This window comes from Aedes aegypti, chromosome 2, assembly GCF_002204515.2.
Source record: "Aedes aegypti strain LVP_AGWG chromosome 2, AaegL5.0 Primary Assembly, whole genome shotgun sequence".
In the NCBI taxonomy this organism is placed as follows: domain Eukaryota; kingdom Metazoa; phylum Arthropoda; class Insecta; order Diptera; family Culicidae; genus Aedes; species Aedes aegypti.
In genome coordinates, this window is record NC_035108.1 from 334,992,245 (window position 1) to 335,011,632 (window position 19,388).

Sequence of the window (19,388 nt, forward strand, 5' to 3'; positions counted from 1 at the left end):
TTACATTTTCCTCTTTGTTGATAATTTCACAACGAGGAGAAATAATCCAAAAACAATACTTAACTTCTTCAACGTTGTTTTCATCTAAGCGATTGGCAACAAAATCTAATTTCTTTAATTTACAATCCTCACAGGACCTCAAGTAACAATCATCTGTACTATCTGGACATATCATTTGACTAGTCAAAAAGGTGTTAAGTTTTTTTCTGTATTATGAGCTTCAAAGCAATTAGTTTTTTTTTTCAATGCATCAACCATGAATTTCATATTCTCATGTATCATGCAAACACAAACATTCATGGCCGATGAATCCTTTGTATAAACACATTGTTTTGGTTTAAGTTTCCAGAACGATGTGAATGAGACAGATTCCTGTTCACTCTTACAGGTTTCCAAATATTGTTTATATAAAGTATCCAAAGGGTCAAGCAAAAGACGTTTTTGAACATTTTGGCGCACTCCATTGGGTAACTTAATAGATATGGTATCTTTCAAGCCAGGAAATGGCCGACTGATATCATCCCTTAGGTAAAAATTTGAAACTATGTCTTGGACATCTGATCCATGCGAGGGTCGTCCTACTTTTGAAAGTGATTGAATCCCTAAATTGTAATTTTTTTGAGCTTTAACTTTGGCATATGACCAATTCCTAGGAAGTAATTTTAGAAGTTCAATTTGCTTGTCAGGTTCGGCTTTTGTAACAGCTGAGTTCAAATTTAATAAAACGGAATTAAAATCCTCTGTAACATCGACAATATTAGGCGGAAACCAAGTCTTTATTTTACTCAAAATTTGATTCAACATTTCGTCCATAGAAGCATTGCGATACTTACTACTAGAAGCATCCAAACGTAAAGATTTTACTTGAAAAGAAATTTCCAAGAATTTAGCAAGCTCTTGTATTTTTTGTAGATTATTTATAGAACCAACTGACTCACCCGAGGAAGAAGTTTCCTTTGGCGACGCCAACGAAGATAGTGGTGAAACTTGTTCCTCAAACGCCATTGCTTCTGGAAGATCCGTTACGAGAGCCTTCTGGTCACCGGTAATGGAGCACTTCACGCAAATTTTCATCTTTTCCGTAATCCACCGAACTCCATTCGAATGAAGCTTACTGATGAGGCCTTGGCTGATCGATCGTAGATTTGTCCTTACTGATTTGTGGCTGTCCAGTCCGAAGGGGTTACAGCATAAAGAATTGTATTCGTAATATTGAACATTGTCCATTTCAACAGCTTCGGGAAAACTTTTTTCACTTTCCAAAAATTAATAACGAGGAATATACAGCTGATAGACAACACTTGCACTTTCTCACTGCTCTTTGTTAGTTTTTGGTAAACTTATGATTCTCAAGCCATTTCAACGCTTTAAACTTGAATTGGTAAATACCTATTTGTCATATTGTCTACCCATTTATTTAACTGTCAATTTTGTAGTTACCTAACAAGAAAAAATTGCCTACATTCTGATTGAAGAAAACTTTGTTTCTATGTAGTTTCGTTCTTAAGAAATTTTGTTTATGAACTTATAAATTTGTAAATATATGGTTCAAACAGCTCATCCTAGCAATATTTGATCATGTTTTAGGAACGAAAAATGAGCGTATTGAAAAATATTGTAGGATTGGATCTTATTGATCGCTCTTTTCAAATATACTTTGTTTGAAAGCTGGAATAGCTAATCGAGTTTTCATTATTTGTTTTCATAAACAGTGAAAAATGTCTTGGGAAACTGATTCCATTTCAAAAATTTCATATTTTTGAGATAATTTGAATCCAGTTCGACAGTCATGATGAGTCTTGAGTCATGATTTTTAAACGAAAAGGCATGTATGGCAAATCTTTGCATTTTTTACAAAATTGATAATAGATCAGGAACTAAAGAAAAGTACATCCTAAAAGTTACCAGAATTGATGTTTATAAAGTTTCTTTCTTAAAAATATTTTATTAAAAAATTTCCGCGAGTTCGGGCATAGATTTTCCAGCTTTTCTTTATGAATTTCCCCAACGGTGGAAAATTTTGTGGAAAACTTTTTCCAGTTCATATTTTTTTTGGATTTTTGAGAAAATTTGCTAAAATTTTCATATAAAAACTTTGTTTCTACGATGCTTCGTTCTTGAGTTATGATTTTTCAAAGTAAGTAGTGTCAAGGGAAAACAAAAAAATTCCACCTGAGTTTTCCGGAAAAATAGGCGACCCTGAATTTTACTCAATTTTTTTTATTCATATATCCATGAGCCCTGCCTGTGGAAAAAGTTTCATGAAAATCTGAGACCCTTCAGCCCAAACCCGTACGGTAATAAAAAAAAATCCCCACTTGCTAGTTTCGAAAAATTGTTGAACAGACAAGGAAAGCGACTTTTTTCTTAAGGGATATATGAACGTAATGACCAATAAATACTTTTAACAACAAAAAACGAAATTAACTAGAACTATTACTAAACAGCCTAATTTTGTTAAGACTTGACGACAATTGACATTTAAGACTCTAATCTTACGTAAAAGACAGGAGTAATCAGAATAGCACTTGTATGACAAATTATTCTAAACCATTTCGACTAGACAGTATTAGTAATGACACTACTGTTTCAAACAAATTCTGATGAAGCTGCTGATTTTCACAATACTTCCTTTTCTCAGAAGCAAGGGAATATGGGTAGTATTCAAAAACTACCACGTCATAATACTAATAAAAAGCAGTGTTCATGTGGGCGCCATTGCCTAGTCCGTCTGAGTATTGGTCCTGGTAGAGGGGAAACTTGGTAAAAGCCAGACCAAGGGTTCAGCCTTGACAAGTTAAGCTGTCAGGCAGCTCCAACTAAATACCATACAAAAAATAACTTTTAAACACGATTTAAAACCGCAAGAAAAACTCAAATTTGGGAAATGTTTTCATTGTGATAGCTAGCAAATATTTTAAAGTGACTGTTGAGACTTTGAATGGCCTTTAAATGTGGATCTTATTACAAAAACCAACTACATCAATCCTTAAAGTAGCATTTTGGACCATTTTACCCTAACTTTGGTTTTCATAGAGTGCATTCCCTATGAGATTTTAGGGTATAGAATTATACACTTTCAATTATTTCGCAGTGAAAATTTATTCCCACATGAAAATGATGTATGAACGATATGTTCGTAAAACTCGGATGAAATAGATAGTTGAATTGGATACAAAATATAATTAGATTTTTATCGTAATTTATATGGCAAACTGTAAAAATTTATTGCTTTTTTCGAGATTGTTTGACTAATTACGTTAAAAGCATAATAAAGAAGCGGTCAAAACACCTTAGTGTCTTTCGCAAAATAATAGACGATTGTATTAGGAAAAGGCTAGTGGTATTTTCGAATCATTTTCAAAAATATTTTTGGATTTCAGAAACAACTCTAAAACTTTAACAAATTGCCTCATTTTTGGACATATAAATTGTTTTGCCAAATAAGTTCGAAATTTGATGTGGCAAGGGTACCTTAGAAAAAGTGACCAGGTCTATTGTACATGTGAAGGGCTAATCACAAAGCTATTCTTGTAAGCCGTAAACAGACGTTGGACTCGAATTTGGATAGAACAAACTTTTTTTAATATATATGGGTTTGATTTAAAGGCTATCCCAGAATTTCAGCGAATATATGCTTTCTGATCGAATATATTTGCTTACCATATTTCACCAGCTATTTATGAATTTTTAGAGAGCTTCTTTTTTACATTAAAATAAGTGATAGTCTGATCATTTATCGTATCGGCAATGATTATATTTTTTTATAGATTTTTATTGCACGTGCTTTATGACCTAGCACAAGTTTCGTACAACAAAGTCACTCAGATATATCGCGATTTGTGCAAAACTGATAAAAGGAGTTTCCAGAAATGTAACACGTGGTAACACCATCAACGAACAGGTAGCGAAAAAATCTCTCAAAATTCAAAATCTGCTCTTGATAAGTGGATGACCCCTAACCAGGTAACCAATAGTCAAAATCAGCATATATTCTGATAATAGCAAAGAGTTGAATTGAATTCAATTACTTTTTATTACTGTAGACAAGTTTATCCCCAATAAAAAAGAAACATTTTCAAGGACTTCAAATAATGATGCAAAAATATAAAAAAACGCAGGAAGCTTATGTCATCAATATCTATGCTCAATGGAAATTGTACCAAAACCATTTAATCTGAGTACACCTGTGATTATTTCAACATTTCGAATGATTCTGAATAACCATGTTCGTGCTTTTTTGATATTCAGTTTATCAATATTACTTCGAATATAATATTGTACGATCTACGGGATCTACAAAGGTTCGTGCTCATTAAAAGTGGAAGTGTAACATCTCTTGCTCAGAACATCACATAGAATTTTTGATAATACGGTTAAGTATTTTGACCATGGAATACTAATTTTACCGAAAATTTTCCATTTCTTCCATGGCGTAGAGCAAAAACTCGGGTTCATCTGGAAAGTTACTGCAATATGTACATATGGACACGCGCCGCCTGAGCTGTGACGATATCGAACAATTGTGCGCAAAATTGAGCAAAGTCCTCCGAAAGGCATCCATTGTCTTAGATAGCTTTTCGATGCATATGTAATACTTCGTCATCGATGATCTGTCTCGCAACGGGTCGTTCTAGAGAACATTTGTGCAACAATAAAGGAATGATTGATACTATTTTTGTGAACTTCATTGGTATAAATACTACTTCTGCAAATGGTTCTAGACATCAGTTTCAAGTGATCCACCATAAGAGGTATTCCCAATCGATACCCAAGATGAAATCCGCTTTGGCCATTGCTTTGTGCTTCTGCCTGTTCACGGTAAGTTTTCAACATCAATTCGAAGAGATCTCTAGGTTTTACAAGATCTTCCGTCCTACAGGCTGCTACTGCTGCTCCACATCCAGGACTGATCAGCTCTCTGACCGGTATTATTGGAACCGTTGTGGATGGTACTGCAACTGTGATCAACACGGCCATCACTGGAACGACGAACATCATCACTGGCATTCTGACTGGCATCACTTCTGGTATTACTGGTACGCAGACGTCTCTCAACACTGCTATCAGCAATGTCGGAGGCCTTATCGCCAACATCACAACGGGAGTTGCCAATGCCACTGGAACCGCTCTAAACAACGCCTTCTCAACCTTGGTCAACGCTCATGTTGCCTTGAACAATGTTGCTGTAGCCATCGCTGGAAACATCTCTGCTGATGCAGCAACCGCCTTGAACAAAACAGTCACAGGCCTCCAGAACCTCGCTGCCAACTTGAACTCAACCATTGCCAACGCCATCAGCGCCGGAATCACTGGTACTTCTACCTTCCTGAACAATCTGAACAACCTCACGAATTCCATCAAGTCTGCCATTCAGAACGTTACTGGAACATTGAGTACGGTTCTTCCGAATATTGCTTCTAACATCCAGACTCAGCTGAACAACACGGTTGGAGCCATCACTGGACTTGTCTCAAATTTAGGCTCATTCCTTGGCACTGCTGTTAACAATGCTTTGACGAATGCCACCACTGCTTTGTCCAACGCCGAATCTGTTCTTGGGACATTGACCAGCAACGTTCTTGGAAACTTGACTACTCAAGCTCAAGCAGCTGTTCAAACCGGTGTCACCAACATCAAAAACCTGGCAGACGCTCTCAAGACGACTTTGGCCAATGCTCTCAGTGCTGGTACTACCACTGGAACTAACCTTGCCTCAGCCTTGAACAACCTTACAAGCGCCATCAACTCGACTCTCCAAGGTATCACTGGCATTATCTCGGGATCGGTCCCTACTCTTCTTAACAACGTGCAGAACCAGCTTAACAACGGTCTCAGCACCCTGGCTAACCTCGCTGCATCTGTTGGAAACACTCTGGGAACAGCCGCTGGCACCACTCTCGGCAATGTAGTCTCCGCTCTGGCTAACACTAAGGCAGCCTTGGCCACCGTTGCCACCAACGTGCTTGCCAACGCTACCGCTCTGGTGTCGGCCGATGTGAAGGCTGCCGTGGCGGACATGCAGTCTATCGCCAGTACCCTGAACGCCACCCTGGCTAATGCCGTTGCCAACGGAGCAGCTCTGACCAGTGGAGTTCTGTCAACGCTGAACACCTTGGCTGCCAACTTGAACGCTACAGTCCAGGCCGTGGCCAGTGCCGTCGCAACGGCTCTGAACACTACTACCACTACAACGACTACGACTACGACCACTACGGCCGCTCCGACCACCGCCGCACCCTTCTGTGGAGTCCTCTGCCAACTGATCAAGGCTCTTGGGTAAACTTTCTGTGTAAACACTATAAAAACCGTTTAAATGTCAATAAATATTTCATAGCAAAGTACATAATGTGTTTTATTTATAAGCATGTTGTCCTTACGTATGCATTCTAAAATAATCATTCTTTTGCGTTGAGTTCGATGAACTAATACTGTACCAATCGTCGTGCCTAACTTTCTTCCCCAGGACTTTCGAGTGCTGAAAATCCTGCCTAGCAACCTGGACGAAATCGAGGACATCAAGCAGGTCGGCAACGAGTATTTCTTCAAGAAGGACGTTGAAGTGACAGTTGACGACGCCGAGAACGAAATTGTTCCGGACGTCGAAGGGGACAATCAACTTCCGTCCTCCACCAACGAAGCCAACAATCAGTTCACGGAAACGTTGGACATTGTCGTGCTTCCACCGCCCACTAAAGATGCGGATGTGTACGAGAGTGTACTCGATGGAGCAGCCTCTACGGCATCAAGTGGTACGACCATCAACTCGGTGGAGCTTGCGACTCCCACAATCGGATCGCGAGTTCTAACCAATGTCAGTCAAACACAAGACGTACCAGATCAACAAGTTCCACATACCACGCTTGGATCTTCAACGATAGACGGAACGTTGGAGAGTTATCCGAACGTGGAATCGAATGAAGTCGAAGAGGAAGGCGCACGGGTGAACAAAACCAGCAGCGCAGAGGATGGATTTAGTTTCAACAATAGAACATTCCGAAAAATGCAGGAAGCGATCCTGGAGGGTATACATGAGGGACCGAACGGCGACGGCGGTCCCTACCCGACGAGCTACGATGATGATGACGAGGATGATTTCGAAGACGAAGATGATGACAGTGACGATTTCGATGGAAGCGACCGGAGAGGTCATAAAAAGTATATCAGGTAGGTCAAATGTTGAATATCTGGCCAATGACCATGGTCAATAAAAATTTTAAAATTTTTGTTTGGGCAAATAACCACGAGTAGGGAGGAGTGGGGCTGAAAATAAAAAAAGGCCACGTGGTTAATGAACAGCCCTTAATCTATACACTTGGGTTTATTCTGCGCGGCGTGTGAGGTGACACGAATCGAATGAGGTGACAATTGTCGACTCGCTCCCGTTTGGTTAACATTAGTCGTCTCACGTCACCCGAAGTAAGAGCGACTCGGGTAATTCTTCTCCACTGGGCTCGGTTCTGAGCCAATCGCTTCCAGTCGCTCTGAACGTTAAGATGAAACATCTCGGAATCCAAAGATGGCCGTCACAATGGCCGACTTGTGCCCCTACTCACGTTTTCAAAGGCACAACATTGGAGAAATAGTTGGCAAACGTTTCTGATCTTCTTATTTTAAGCTTTCTGCTTGTGCACATAGCCAAAATAAAAAGTTCACTGTTGTTGGATGCTTTCTTCGCGAGATTTGTGCCTTTGAAGTTAATTCCAAACTGTGTCACCTTAAGTGCCCCTAAGTCCTCTTCAATTGCAAAAAGCCAACGTGTGCGCGGCCTACCACGAAGCCGACGGCCTCGCCCGGGTTCTCTACTGAATATTATTTTTGCTTGTCGTTCTTCCGGCATTCGTACCACGTGATCAGCCCAACGCAGCCTGTCGTGTTTTATGAGCTTGATAATATCCACTTCTTTATATACTTGGTACAATTCATGATTCATGCGACGCCGCCAGATGCCATTTTCTTGTTTATCGCCGAGTATTGTTCGCAGCACTTTACGCTCAAAAACTCCAAACGCTTTCCGGTCGACCTCTTTATACGGCCATGAATCCTGGAGCAACCGGAAGGATAAGTGTCCTATATAGCGCGAATTTTGTTTTCGTCTGCAGGCTACGGGACTTAAGCTGGTTACGGAGCCCGTAAAAAGCCCTATTCGCAGCTGCAAGACGCCTTTTCACCTCGCGGGTAACCTCATTATTGCACCATTGCACGTCACTAAAGAATCAAGATACACAAATTCTTCCACTGCTTCAAATTTTTAACCACCCAGCACCACTTCACTACCAACGTCACGATTGGAGCCACGCTGTCTACCAGCGATCATGTACTATGTTTTGCTGGTGGTGACGGTAAGTCCAATCCTCGCTGTCTCCCTTTTAAAAGGCACAAATGCCTACGGCTCGACGATCAATTCCGATTATATCGATATCGTGCGCAAAACCCAGGAGCATATGCGACCGGGTGACGATGGTACCGCTTCTTTGCACACCCGCTCTCCTTATAGCTCCTTCGAGAGCAATGTTGAACAAAAGGTTCGAAAGCGCATCTCCTTGCTTCAATCCATCTAAGGTTACGAAGGAGGTTGAAATCTCATCCGCAACCCGCATACTTGATTTCGATCCATCCAACGTTGCACGAATCAGTTTCGCCGGAAAACCGTGTTCTACCATTGTCTGTCATAACTCATTTCTCTTTAGTGAATAGTACACCGCCTTGAAATCAATGAACAGATGGTGAGTCTGCAAGTTGTATTCCCGGAACTTATCAAGGATTTGTCGCAAGGTAAACATTTGATCCGTCGTTGATCGGCCCTCACGAAAACCAGCTAGGTATTCGCCGACGAAGGACTCCCCCAGCGGTTCTGTTGAACAGAACACGCGACATTATTTTGTACGCCAAATTGAGGAGTAATTGGCGGTAATTGGCGCACTCCAATCTGTGGCCCTTTTTATATAAAGGGCAGATGAGGCCCTGTTTCACTAATTCAATGATAAAATCTGCGGCAATGAACTCCTCTAATTAACTCTCAGGTTTTGAGAATGAATCAAAGAAAACAGCTTTCCAGGTGGCCTTGATGCCGCGCCGTATACTACGTAGACTGAGGTATCGCAAAAGCCCACGATCTACACAAATTTTCCTTTTTTTTGTATTAACCAAAGACCACGAGGTCTGAAAATCCGAACACAAATGACCACGCAGTTTTTGAAAATTTTATTTCGTTTTTATTTGATTTTTTAGGTGAAATTGGTTATGAATAGATGGAAAAAGTTGACATGGCCTCTTTATACGGACACTTTTAAAATGTACTGTACACAATATTATCATGACAAAACAGCAACCTTTTAAAATCGCCTGGATACTGGATTCCATCTCGAAACCTTTTATTCGTCCCCGGTATGTCTTACCACCTGTGCCATCCTAGAAATGATGAATATCCCGTCCAGTGCAAAATATAAACCCCTCATAGCTGAATATTGATCATGTTTGAGCTTCTATTCGATGATGTCTAATTAACATATGGTACGCTAATCAACAACTGAACAAGCGTCCAATTCAGCTAGTGTTTAACTGAGAGAGACTCGCGAAGAGGAAAAATATCAACGTCATATGCAGCCCAGATTTCGCTGTCACAAAATAAACTATTAATGTAGTCCGCGGCAAGTGAGAATCCGGGGTAAGTGGGACGTTTCGTCATAGCTCACTTACGAAAAGTTTTTCATGGGGAAGTTGAAGATACAATGACAAGGTATGTATTAAGTACAAAAAATATTGTTATTTTTATTACCAAATGGTTCATGTAACTGTTGTCAATTCAGCGCCATTTTCAACTTGCATGAAAAATTGTGACACGTTTCACGTCTTGCATTGACTCGCAAAAATAAATTTGTTATGAATCGAATATCCATCAGTAAGCTACAATTTTAAGTTTTATTACAAGCTGCTAACGATAAATCGATATTTCGTTTTAACTTCATATGAAATTTTTGATGGTCTAACTTACCCCAAAATATATTTATACCCGAGGTAAGTGGGACCTATCGAAACAACCACCAGAATCAAAACTTTACCTACACGTTTCAAACATTTTCTTATAGAGTAGCATTAAAACATTCAAACAAATGATTTTTATCAAAAAAGATCAATCTCAAATTACGTAATTGCTTAGGAGGGAGAAGAAATAAGTAATTCTTTTATATTTTTTTTTTATTATTTTTTTATTTTTGAAATACAAACCCAATATTGAACAAAGACAGAGATGAAATTTGAAATGCACCATAACAAAGATTACTTTTCTATGTTAATTGACCGTTATTTGTTGTTTCTACCAAATTTAGTAGTTACGGAAAACAATTCAACCCCAATAAGTGGTTTTCTGCCATGCATATAAATAAGAACAAAACATATTTATAATTTCGGTAATTATAAAAAGTTTTTGTACTACATTTAATTAATAACTTATAAATGATATATTTTGAACATGTTTTATTGCTTTTTACGCTTTTATTGAGGAATTTTCAGTTTATATTAAGTACGATGTTATGTACTATTAAACAAACGTTTTCTTTCTAAAGCTAAGTATGCTGTTTCGCTCAAGAAAAGTAAAGAAATTCCTTGACTGAAAGGGTCAAGAACTTTCCTACAGAGAGCCCCCTTTGAAGTGACATTTCTTCTCAACTGCGTACTGCGATCAGAAAAAAGTGATTTTCTTGACCATTTCTTGGGAGAAATTTTCCACGCATCGAGATAGGCGATTCCTTTTCTTGTCAGTAGCAAACCGGCCTTAAAGCTAGGTATGCTGTTGCGCTCAAGAAAAGTAAAAATTTCTGCTCAAGAAATGGTCAAGAAATTTCCTACAGTGAGCTCCATTTGAAATGACATTTCTTTTCAACTGCGTACTGCGATCAAAGAAAAATGCTTTTCTTGAGCATTTCTTGCAAGAAATTTCCAAGAAATGTACATCAAAATTAAAAATCTATGATTAATCAATCCTATGATTGTAATGGTTGACTTACTGATGTGGATTGACGCATTAAACTGGATGTGTCCCACTTGCCCCGTTTAGCGAGGTAACTGCGTCTAATGGCTCATTCTGAATCTTTCTTGAATGAATTCTTGAAAGTTTTCACAATTTCGAAATTATTCAATCAAATTCATGCACGCATCAGCAAATATGTTGCCAAAATGTGATTGTGTTTTTTTATTTGAGAAATATTGATATTTGAGAATGTTATTGAACAATTTGTTTGAACTATCGTTTTTTTAAGTCCCACTTGCCCCGGGGTACCTTATTAAAAACCTCTGTCAGCGGAGCAGTTTTTCCAAAGATGCTGATAAATCTAAACACAAGACTAATTATTTGTAATGTCTGCTACGTTTGCTGGCATGAAATTTCACTCAAAATGCAGTTTATGCTACGATAAGATGCAAACGCAATAGTTTTTTGCTAAGATGGTCATGTGAGAGCTTGAACGGCTTGCGCAAGATTGATGTCAACACTGAGTGTAATAAGAAAAACCTGACTTAATCCACCGATGGTGAGACTGAACCCTTCTTACATTTCCATACAGGTATAAGGCGGCATCCACAAATTACGTAACGCTCTAGGGGGAGGGGGGAGTAGGCTCAAGCGTTACGGCTCATACAAAAATTTAAAAATTGTCATACAAAAAGCGTTACGGAGGGGGGGAGGGGGTCAAAAATTTCCAATTTTAGCGTTACGTAATAAATGGACGCCGCCTAAGATAATTATTATTCATCATTCATTTGGAACCTTGTACCAGTACAGTGGGGATTCGCTCGCTGGGGTTCCGCTACATGGAATGACTCGATGGTTGGATGTTCGCTAATTGGAAACTATTCCAACTAAAAGCACTCAAATGTCAACAGAAAATGTCAAACTGACTTTGACGTCTGAGTATCGTCGCTTTGAAGTCTCCATATATAGAACAAATGCGTATGTATATGTGCGTTTTGTGGCGATTTGCTGTCCAGATGCGTTCGTGTGGAGCATTTTCACCAGCTGTCAGTCTTTCCTACTAACGGGTCGGATTCGCTAGATGGAAGGCAGTCGTGTTCCAACCAGCGAATCCCCGATGTATAACTAAACTTTAGGATGTTGTGACTATGTTCTATCTGCCCTAATAGTTTAATGGTTTGCGAAAAAGTCCAGGAAACTGCACGTCAAAAGGCGGATATCGAACTTTATTAGTTTTCATACGCTTATTATCATAGTTTAAGAGGGTCTATAAACCCATGTTGCCATCCTGTAAAATAATATCGAAAAATGAAAAATTGATGTTCTAAAATGATTTTGCCAGCGATTTTTTTAAGATATATGTGCAAGTTTAAATTAAAAATAGGGGAATTTTAGAGATTTTTGAAAATAATGATTTTTATCTCTGTAATTTATAATTCGATTGCAATATGATTGTGAATGATATCCGAGCTTTCAATCGACGGAAAAAGAGCTAAAATTGGATTAAAAATAGCTGAGAAATTGATCAAAATGTAAAAAAATGAATATTTCAGAGAAATTTTTTTTTTCCAGTACTTTAGAAAATTCTTCCAATGATATCTCTGAAACTAGTAATCCGATTTCAATGAAAATTTGAAGGCTTATGATTGAATGTCAGAGCTTTCATTAGCCGATAAAAGAACTTAAATCGGTTCAAAAATAGAGATGAGATATCGATCAAAATGCAGACAGTTGAAAATATTAGAATATGCTTTTTCTAGTACTTCACGATACTGTTTGAATCATAACTCTGTAACGAAATGTCCGATCGCAATGAAATTCAATAGCGTTCTATGGGAATGTTGTAGCTTTCTTTTAGAGCTAAAAGTGTTTAAATCGGTTGACAAACGGCTGAGATAATTGAGTGACATTTTTTGTAACACACACACACATACACACACACATACACACACACATACACACACACGGAGGGTTGCCAACCGGAATTGCAGGACCGACCTCGGCACTTACCGACCAACATCGCGTCGGAGTAGGCTATGTCCTTCCGCCGGGGACTAGCCGAGTAGATCGCGAAACAGCTCCGGCAAATGGTAGTCGGGGCGCCTGTGAACCGGAAGTTTCCCACCACCGGAATCGCAGGACCGACCTCGGCATCAGCCCGGTCAGCTTCGGAGTAGGTTAAGTTCACCGTCGGGGACTAACTGAGTAGAACGCGTAGTTGCACCGGCAAATGGTCGTCGGGGCGCCTGTGAACCGGAAGTTTCCCTCCACCGGAATCGCAGAACCGACCTCGGCATCAGCCCGGAAAGCATCGGTTCGGGAGATCTTCCGCCGTCGGGGAAATCTTCGTCGGAGTAGGATAGATCCACCGTCGGGGACTATTCTGAGTAGTCCGTAGCGAGTCACCGGCTTAAGTCGTCGGGGCACCAGTGAACCGGAAGCCATCCTCCAACCGGAATCGCTGGATCGACCTCGGCACTTCACCGGTCAGCAGCAGTGATGCGGGAACAAACGCGTAACGTTATCGGTTTCGGGAGACATTCCTACGTCGGGAACTCTCCGCTGGAGTAGGCTAGCTCCACCGTCGGGGACTATGCCGAGTAGCGATCGTGACAACCACCAGTTTTGGGTCGTCGGGGCGCCAGTGAACCGGAAGCTACCCTCCAACCGGAATCGCTGGACCGACCTCGGCATCCAACTGGTCCAACCTGGAGAACTCGAGAATCGGCGGATTAACAGCAGGCGCAACAGTTGCGCAGGGCTCTGGCGAGATGTCAGCCCCAAACACGTCGCAGCAGAGCAACGAAGCGTAGCAATGACAGAAGCGGTAGTAGAAACATGGCCCTGGCGCAATGCCAGCAGTACGAAGAGAGCAAGGGAAGTACAGGAGCGTAAGAAGCAAGGAGCAGTGCAGTGCTTAGCACAATAGCCTCCCCCATGAAGTAATGCCAAGAGGCAGTTCCGGGGGGAATGGCTCGTGGGCGAAGGTGGACTTTAGTCGGTATAAAGCAGTCCGACACTCTGGCGCACGATGGACGAATTCGATATGACTAGCCTCCATATCGAACGTGAAACGCTGGATTAGTTCGTAAATGTAATTTACCACCTTCTAAAACTAAAAAAAAAAAAAAAAACACACGGAGGGTTGCAAAATGGTGAGTCGACAACCAGGAAGGAGCGTCCAACATAGCTCTGGTCCTCACAAGCCCCTACCTCACGCTTCCACGGGTCTAACGATGACAAAGACCGCCAGCAAAGGGTTGCGTACTTAGCTGGTAGTGCAACCTGGGCACTGTTGTCCTTCTGACATCAGCTAGAGTGAGGAGGTGCCAGGTGGGAGCTTGGGATTTTTACCCTTCCCAAGCGAAACTTGTACATACAGCCGTATGGAATACCACCTTTAGTACTTCCTTCGGGAGGTAGCCGAGCGTCTGGTCCATCTGACCAGGGGCTCAAGCACGGTCTACCTAGGATGTGGCGGGGGTTCATCAGTGGGCTCTGGTGAATCTCTACAAAAAACCACATATCTGCAAGTAACCCTGAAGAAGCGACCTGGTACCGCTTTCAAAGTGCCTTAGCCCAACCATTGGAGTGCCAACCGGCACATTAGGATCGATGCCAGTAAGATCCTAATTACGGCATACTGGCTGCAAGGACAAGGACAAGGTCAAGGACTGTATCAACACGACGCTATATAGCTGACAATCGCTCTATTCCACTTCCTTAGTAAGAATGGGTGACACTATTCTGAAACGGCAGGTGAGCTAATGGAACGGTTGCCCCCGTCCCGTTAAAACCGTGGCAGGCCTCCTAGTACGTTCAAAGCTCGCCACCTTAGCTGGTGGAAGTAGGCTCAGATGGATATTCCTGACTAGCGTCGATCTGGCTCTGAACCCGGTACCCCATGAAGGACCGTGTCAGCCCTCGCGTGGACCTCACTGCAAGCAAAGATACCCACGGGATCACAAGGACGACTACTTACGACGGGTGGAGATAGCGGCTTGGAGGGGAAACCTTTAAGCATGGAAGTGAATAACATCAACGTAGGTGAAGCAGCGAATCCGTTCGCAAAAAGTGGCTTGCCGAGGTCGCCACCGAAGCAAGGCCAACAGCAGGAGCTGGAACAGCAGCAGCTGGAACACCAGCAGGGCGAAGATGAGCTGCACGAGCAGCGAACACGTGAACAGGAGCGGCGGGATAAGTCGCAAAGTGAGCATGAGCAGCGTGAGAGACAGCAGCAACATCAGCTGCAAAGTGCGTGGAAGTTACCCCCGAGCCAATCGAAGGTGGAAGCGGCGAAAACCGTCGTAGATGAGCTTCGGGAATTCGTCGATAAGAGGCACAACGTTCACAAAGACATTAAGGACCTCGTGGCAAGGATTCAAGGAACCCTCGGATCCGTCGTCAAGGACTGGAGGAAAGTGATGCAGAGGATTGATGCTGTTGAAACCGAGTTAGCGGCGACCAAAAAGGCCCTGGCAGCTGCGGTAGTGCAGCCGGCAAAAACCGGCATAGCCCCTCGGAAAGATAGCAAGGGGAAAGAAAGGTCAGCGGGAATAGGAACTACGCCAAGTTTCACCCCTAAAAGACATAGGTCGTCACCAGGAGACGAAAGACAGGCTGTACCAAAGAAGCCGAAAAATGCAAAGCCAAAACCGGCGGATGAAGTGCTCAGTGGGGGACCCGGCGATATCCCATGGCAAGAGGTCCGGAACAAGATGAAGAGAGGCAAACAGGAGAGTGCCAGAAAGCAAAGGCCAATCAGGAAGAAGGCAAAATGCGAAGCTGTTGTCGTCAAAACTAGCGAGGACACTTATGCTGAAGTCTTACGGGCCATGAGGACGGACCCTCAACTAAAGGAGTTTGGTGCCGACGTTCAGAAGATCAGACGCACCCAGACGGGAGACATGCTCATCGAGCTAAAAAAAGACTCGGTGAACAAAAGCTCGACATACAAAGAGCTAACCGAGAGAGTCATGGGCGAAAAGGTGCAGGTGAAAGCCATGTGCCCTGAAGTGACACTCCAATTGCGGGATCTGGATTGGATCACCACCGAAGAGGAAGTGAGGACCGCCATAAAGGAACAGTGCGATCTGGAAACGGTGCAGATGACAGTACGGCTAAGAAGAGCACCGCTTGGAACACAGGCGGCGTCGATAAAGCTCCCAGTAGACGCAGCCAACAAAGCGCTGGAAGTCGGGAAAATTCGGGTCGGTTGTTCAGTATGTCCACTGAAGATCTCCCAGAGACCGGAGGGATGCTACAGGTGCCTGGAATACGGCCACCTGGCACGAAACTGCGAAGGACCAGACAGAAGTAAGCTCTGTAGATGGTGTGGCGACGAAGGTCACAAGGCGCAGGATTGCAACAATAAGCAAAGGTGCCTGATCTGCAAGGACAAAAGTCGCAACAGACACGCGACGGGAGGCCCTAAGTGCCCGGCCTTCAGGCGAGCGAGAAATTCTAAACCGCAGTGGAGGTAACTCAGCTAAACCTCAACCACTGTGACACAGCGCAACAGCTGCTGTGGAAGTCCGTATCGGAATCGAAGTGCGACGTAGCTATCCTTGCCGAGCCGTATCGAGTACCAGCTGGAAACGGTAACTGGATCGCTGATAAGGCGAAGACAGCGGCAATCTGGACGATGGGGAGGTATCCTATCCAGGAAATAGTGTTCCAGGCGGACGAAGGCTTCGTTATTGCAAAGGTTAACGAGGTGTACGTGTGCAGCTGCTACGCACCCCCCGCTGGACATTGGACCAGTTCAACGAGATGCTGGACGAGCTAACCGATAAGCTAGCCGACCGGAGACCAGTCGTCATCGCTGGCGACTTCAATGCTTGGGCAGTTGAGTGGGGCAGCCGTCTCACCAACCCAAGAGGGCGTAGTCTACTAGAAGCGCTGGCAAGGCTGGACGTAGACTTGGGTAACGAAGGAACAACCAGCACCTACCGTAGAGATGGCCGGGAATCAATAATCGACATCACTTTCTGTAGTCCTGTGTTGATGGGAAGCCTGAACTGGAGAGTCTGCGATGGGTACACTCATAGCGATCATCAGGAGGTCCGGTATAGAATTGGCGGAAGAACACAATGCTCACAGAGAGCGAGTACACCTCATGAGCAGATGTGGAAAACGAAACGTTTTAACGAAGAGCTTTTCGTGGAAGCCCTCAGAAGAGAAGAGCAGGTTCTGAACTTGAGATCGGAGGAGTTAACGGCTGCGATGGTACGAGCATGCGACATTGCCATGTCACGGAAGGTCGAGCCGAAATACAGACGTCGTCCGGTATACTGGTGGAATGAGACACTTGGCAACCTCCGCAAAAGATGTCTCCAAGTCAGGAGACGGATGCAAAGAGCCAAAACCGATGGTGAGAGGGAAGAGCGAAGAGTAACATTGAGGGCGGCGAAAGCCGATCTGAAAAGAGAAATTTCGCTGAGCAAGAGAACGTGCTTCAAGGAGTTGTGTCGCGATGCCAATGCAAATCCGTGGGGAGATGCATACAGGGTGGCGATGGCCAAGATCAGTGGTCCAGCCGTACCCGCTGAAACATGCCCAGAGAAGTTGCAGATTATCGTCGACGGGTTGTTCCCACAACACGCGCCAACGGTCTGGCCACCGACACCGTATGGCCAGGAAGGTGAAGAAAGAGCAATCATTACCAATGAGGAGCTCATAGAGGCGGCCAAGAAAATGAAGCCGAAGAAAGCGCCTGGCCCAGATGGTATTCCCAACGTAGCGTTGAAAGCAGCTATCACGGCCAACCCAGATATGTTCCGGACATCACTCCAGATCTGCTTAGATGAGGGACATTTCCCAGCACAGTGGAAAAGGCAAAAACTGCTTCTGTTACCGAAACCGGGTAAGCCCCCCGGTGATCCAGGCTCCTTTCGGCCGATATGTTTGCTCGACACACTCGGAAAGCTGTTGGAGAGGATCATCCTCAATAGACTGATGGCGTTCACTGAGGGAGAGCGTGGACTGTCGGAGTGGCAGTTTGGATTCCGGAAAGGAAGGTCAACGGTAGATGCCATCAAAACAGTGATTGACACTGCCGACAAAGCAAGGACAAAAAAACGAAGAGGTAACCGTTACTGTGCTGTCGTGACGATAGATGTGAGAAACGCCTTTAACAGTGCAAGCTGGGAAGCCATTGCTGTGGCGTTACATAAAATGAAGGTTCCGGATTATCTGTGCAAGATACTAGGAAGCTACTTCGAAAACCGGGTCTTGAGCTACAGCACTAGCGAAGGACAGAAGTCGAGGTCGGTAAATGCGGGAGTTCCACAGGGCTCTATCCTGGGTCCAACGTTGTGGAATGCTATGTACGACGGAGTGCTGACGCTTAGGCTGCCAACAGGCGTCAAAATCGTTGGATTTGCAGACGACATCACGCTTGTGGTCATTGGTGACTCACTGGAAAGGGTGGAGGTTCTCGCTACAGAAGCAGTGGACGCAGTCGAAAACTGGATGTACGAGAAGAAACTGGTGATAGCCCACCAAAAAACGGAGCTGTTGCTTATCAGCAATCGAAAAGTGGTGCAAAAGGCTGAGATTACAGTGGGAGAACACACCATAGCCTCAAAGCGGGAGCTAAAACACCTCGGCGTAATGATCGACGATCGGCTGAACTTTAACTGCCATGTCGATTACGCGTGCGAGAAAGCAGCGAGGGCAGCCACGGCGCTGTCCAGGATCATGCCGAATAACTCGGCGATTTGCAGCAGTAAGCGGAGGCTATTGTCTAGCGTGGCTACGTCGATCCTGAGGTACGCTAGCCCGGCGTGGGGAACCGCAATGAAGACGAAGAGGAACCGAGTCAAGCTTAGCAGCACGTATAGGCTGATGGCCATGCGGGTAGCGAGTGCCTACCGAACTATATCTTCGGAGGCAGTATGCGTGATTGCCGGAATGGCCCCTATCGGCTACGTTTTGGAAGAGGATAAGGAGTGCTACGAAGCTAGTAGTACTGGAGGAGCCCGGAAGATTGCCCGAGCCGACACGATGGTGAAATGGCAACGCGAGTGGGATACCACTGAGAAGGGAAGGTGGACTTATCGCCTTATTCCAAATCTGGCGAAATGGGTGAGCAGATCCCATGGAGAAGTCAACTTCCACTTGACGCAGTTCTTGTCAGGTCACGGCTGCTTCAAGAAATATCTGCACAGGTTCGGCCACGCAGAGTCGCCGCTCTGCGCTGAGTGCCCAGTCGTAAAGGAGTCGCCGGAACACGTCATTTTCGAGTGTCCACGTTTTGCTGCGGAACGTAGCGAGATGACAGCGGTCTGCGGGGCTGACGTAACCGTAGACAACGTAGTGGATAGAATGTGTAGCGATGAGGTGATGTGGAACGCGGTGAACATGGCGGTGACGAAAATAATGTCATTGCTTCAGCGGAAGTGGAGGGAGGAACAAG

At 43.7% G+C, this 19,388-nt stretch overlaps 2 protein-coding genes across 3 annotated transcripts in view; both read left to right on the forward strand.

Annotated features, from left to right (window-relative positions):
- The window catches only part of LOC5575982, a 526,418-nt gene that overhangs the window by 398,488 nt on the left and 108,542 nt on the right, over positions 1-19,388 (forward strand). For both annotated transcript variants that reach the window (XM_021846000.1, XM_021846001.1), the window contains exon 6: positions 6,467-7,167. In XM_021846000.1, coding sequence (XP_021701692.1) covers positions 6,467-7,167 — 701 coding nt within the window. The remainder of the gene's footprint in view (positions 1-6,466; positions 7,168-19,388) is intronic.
- LOC5567296 (S-layer protein) lies at positions 4,725-6,344 on the forward strand. Its single transcript, XM_021846003.1, has 2 exons — positions 4,725-4,821; positions 4,883-6,344. The coding sequence occupies exons 1-2, from the start codon at positions 4,777-4,779 to the stop codon at positions 6,281-6,283; spliced, it is 1,446 nt and encodes a 481-aa protein (XP_021701695.1). The 5' UTR covers positions 4,725-4,776; the 3' UTR covers positions 6,284-6,344.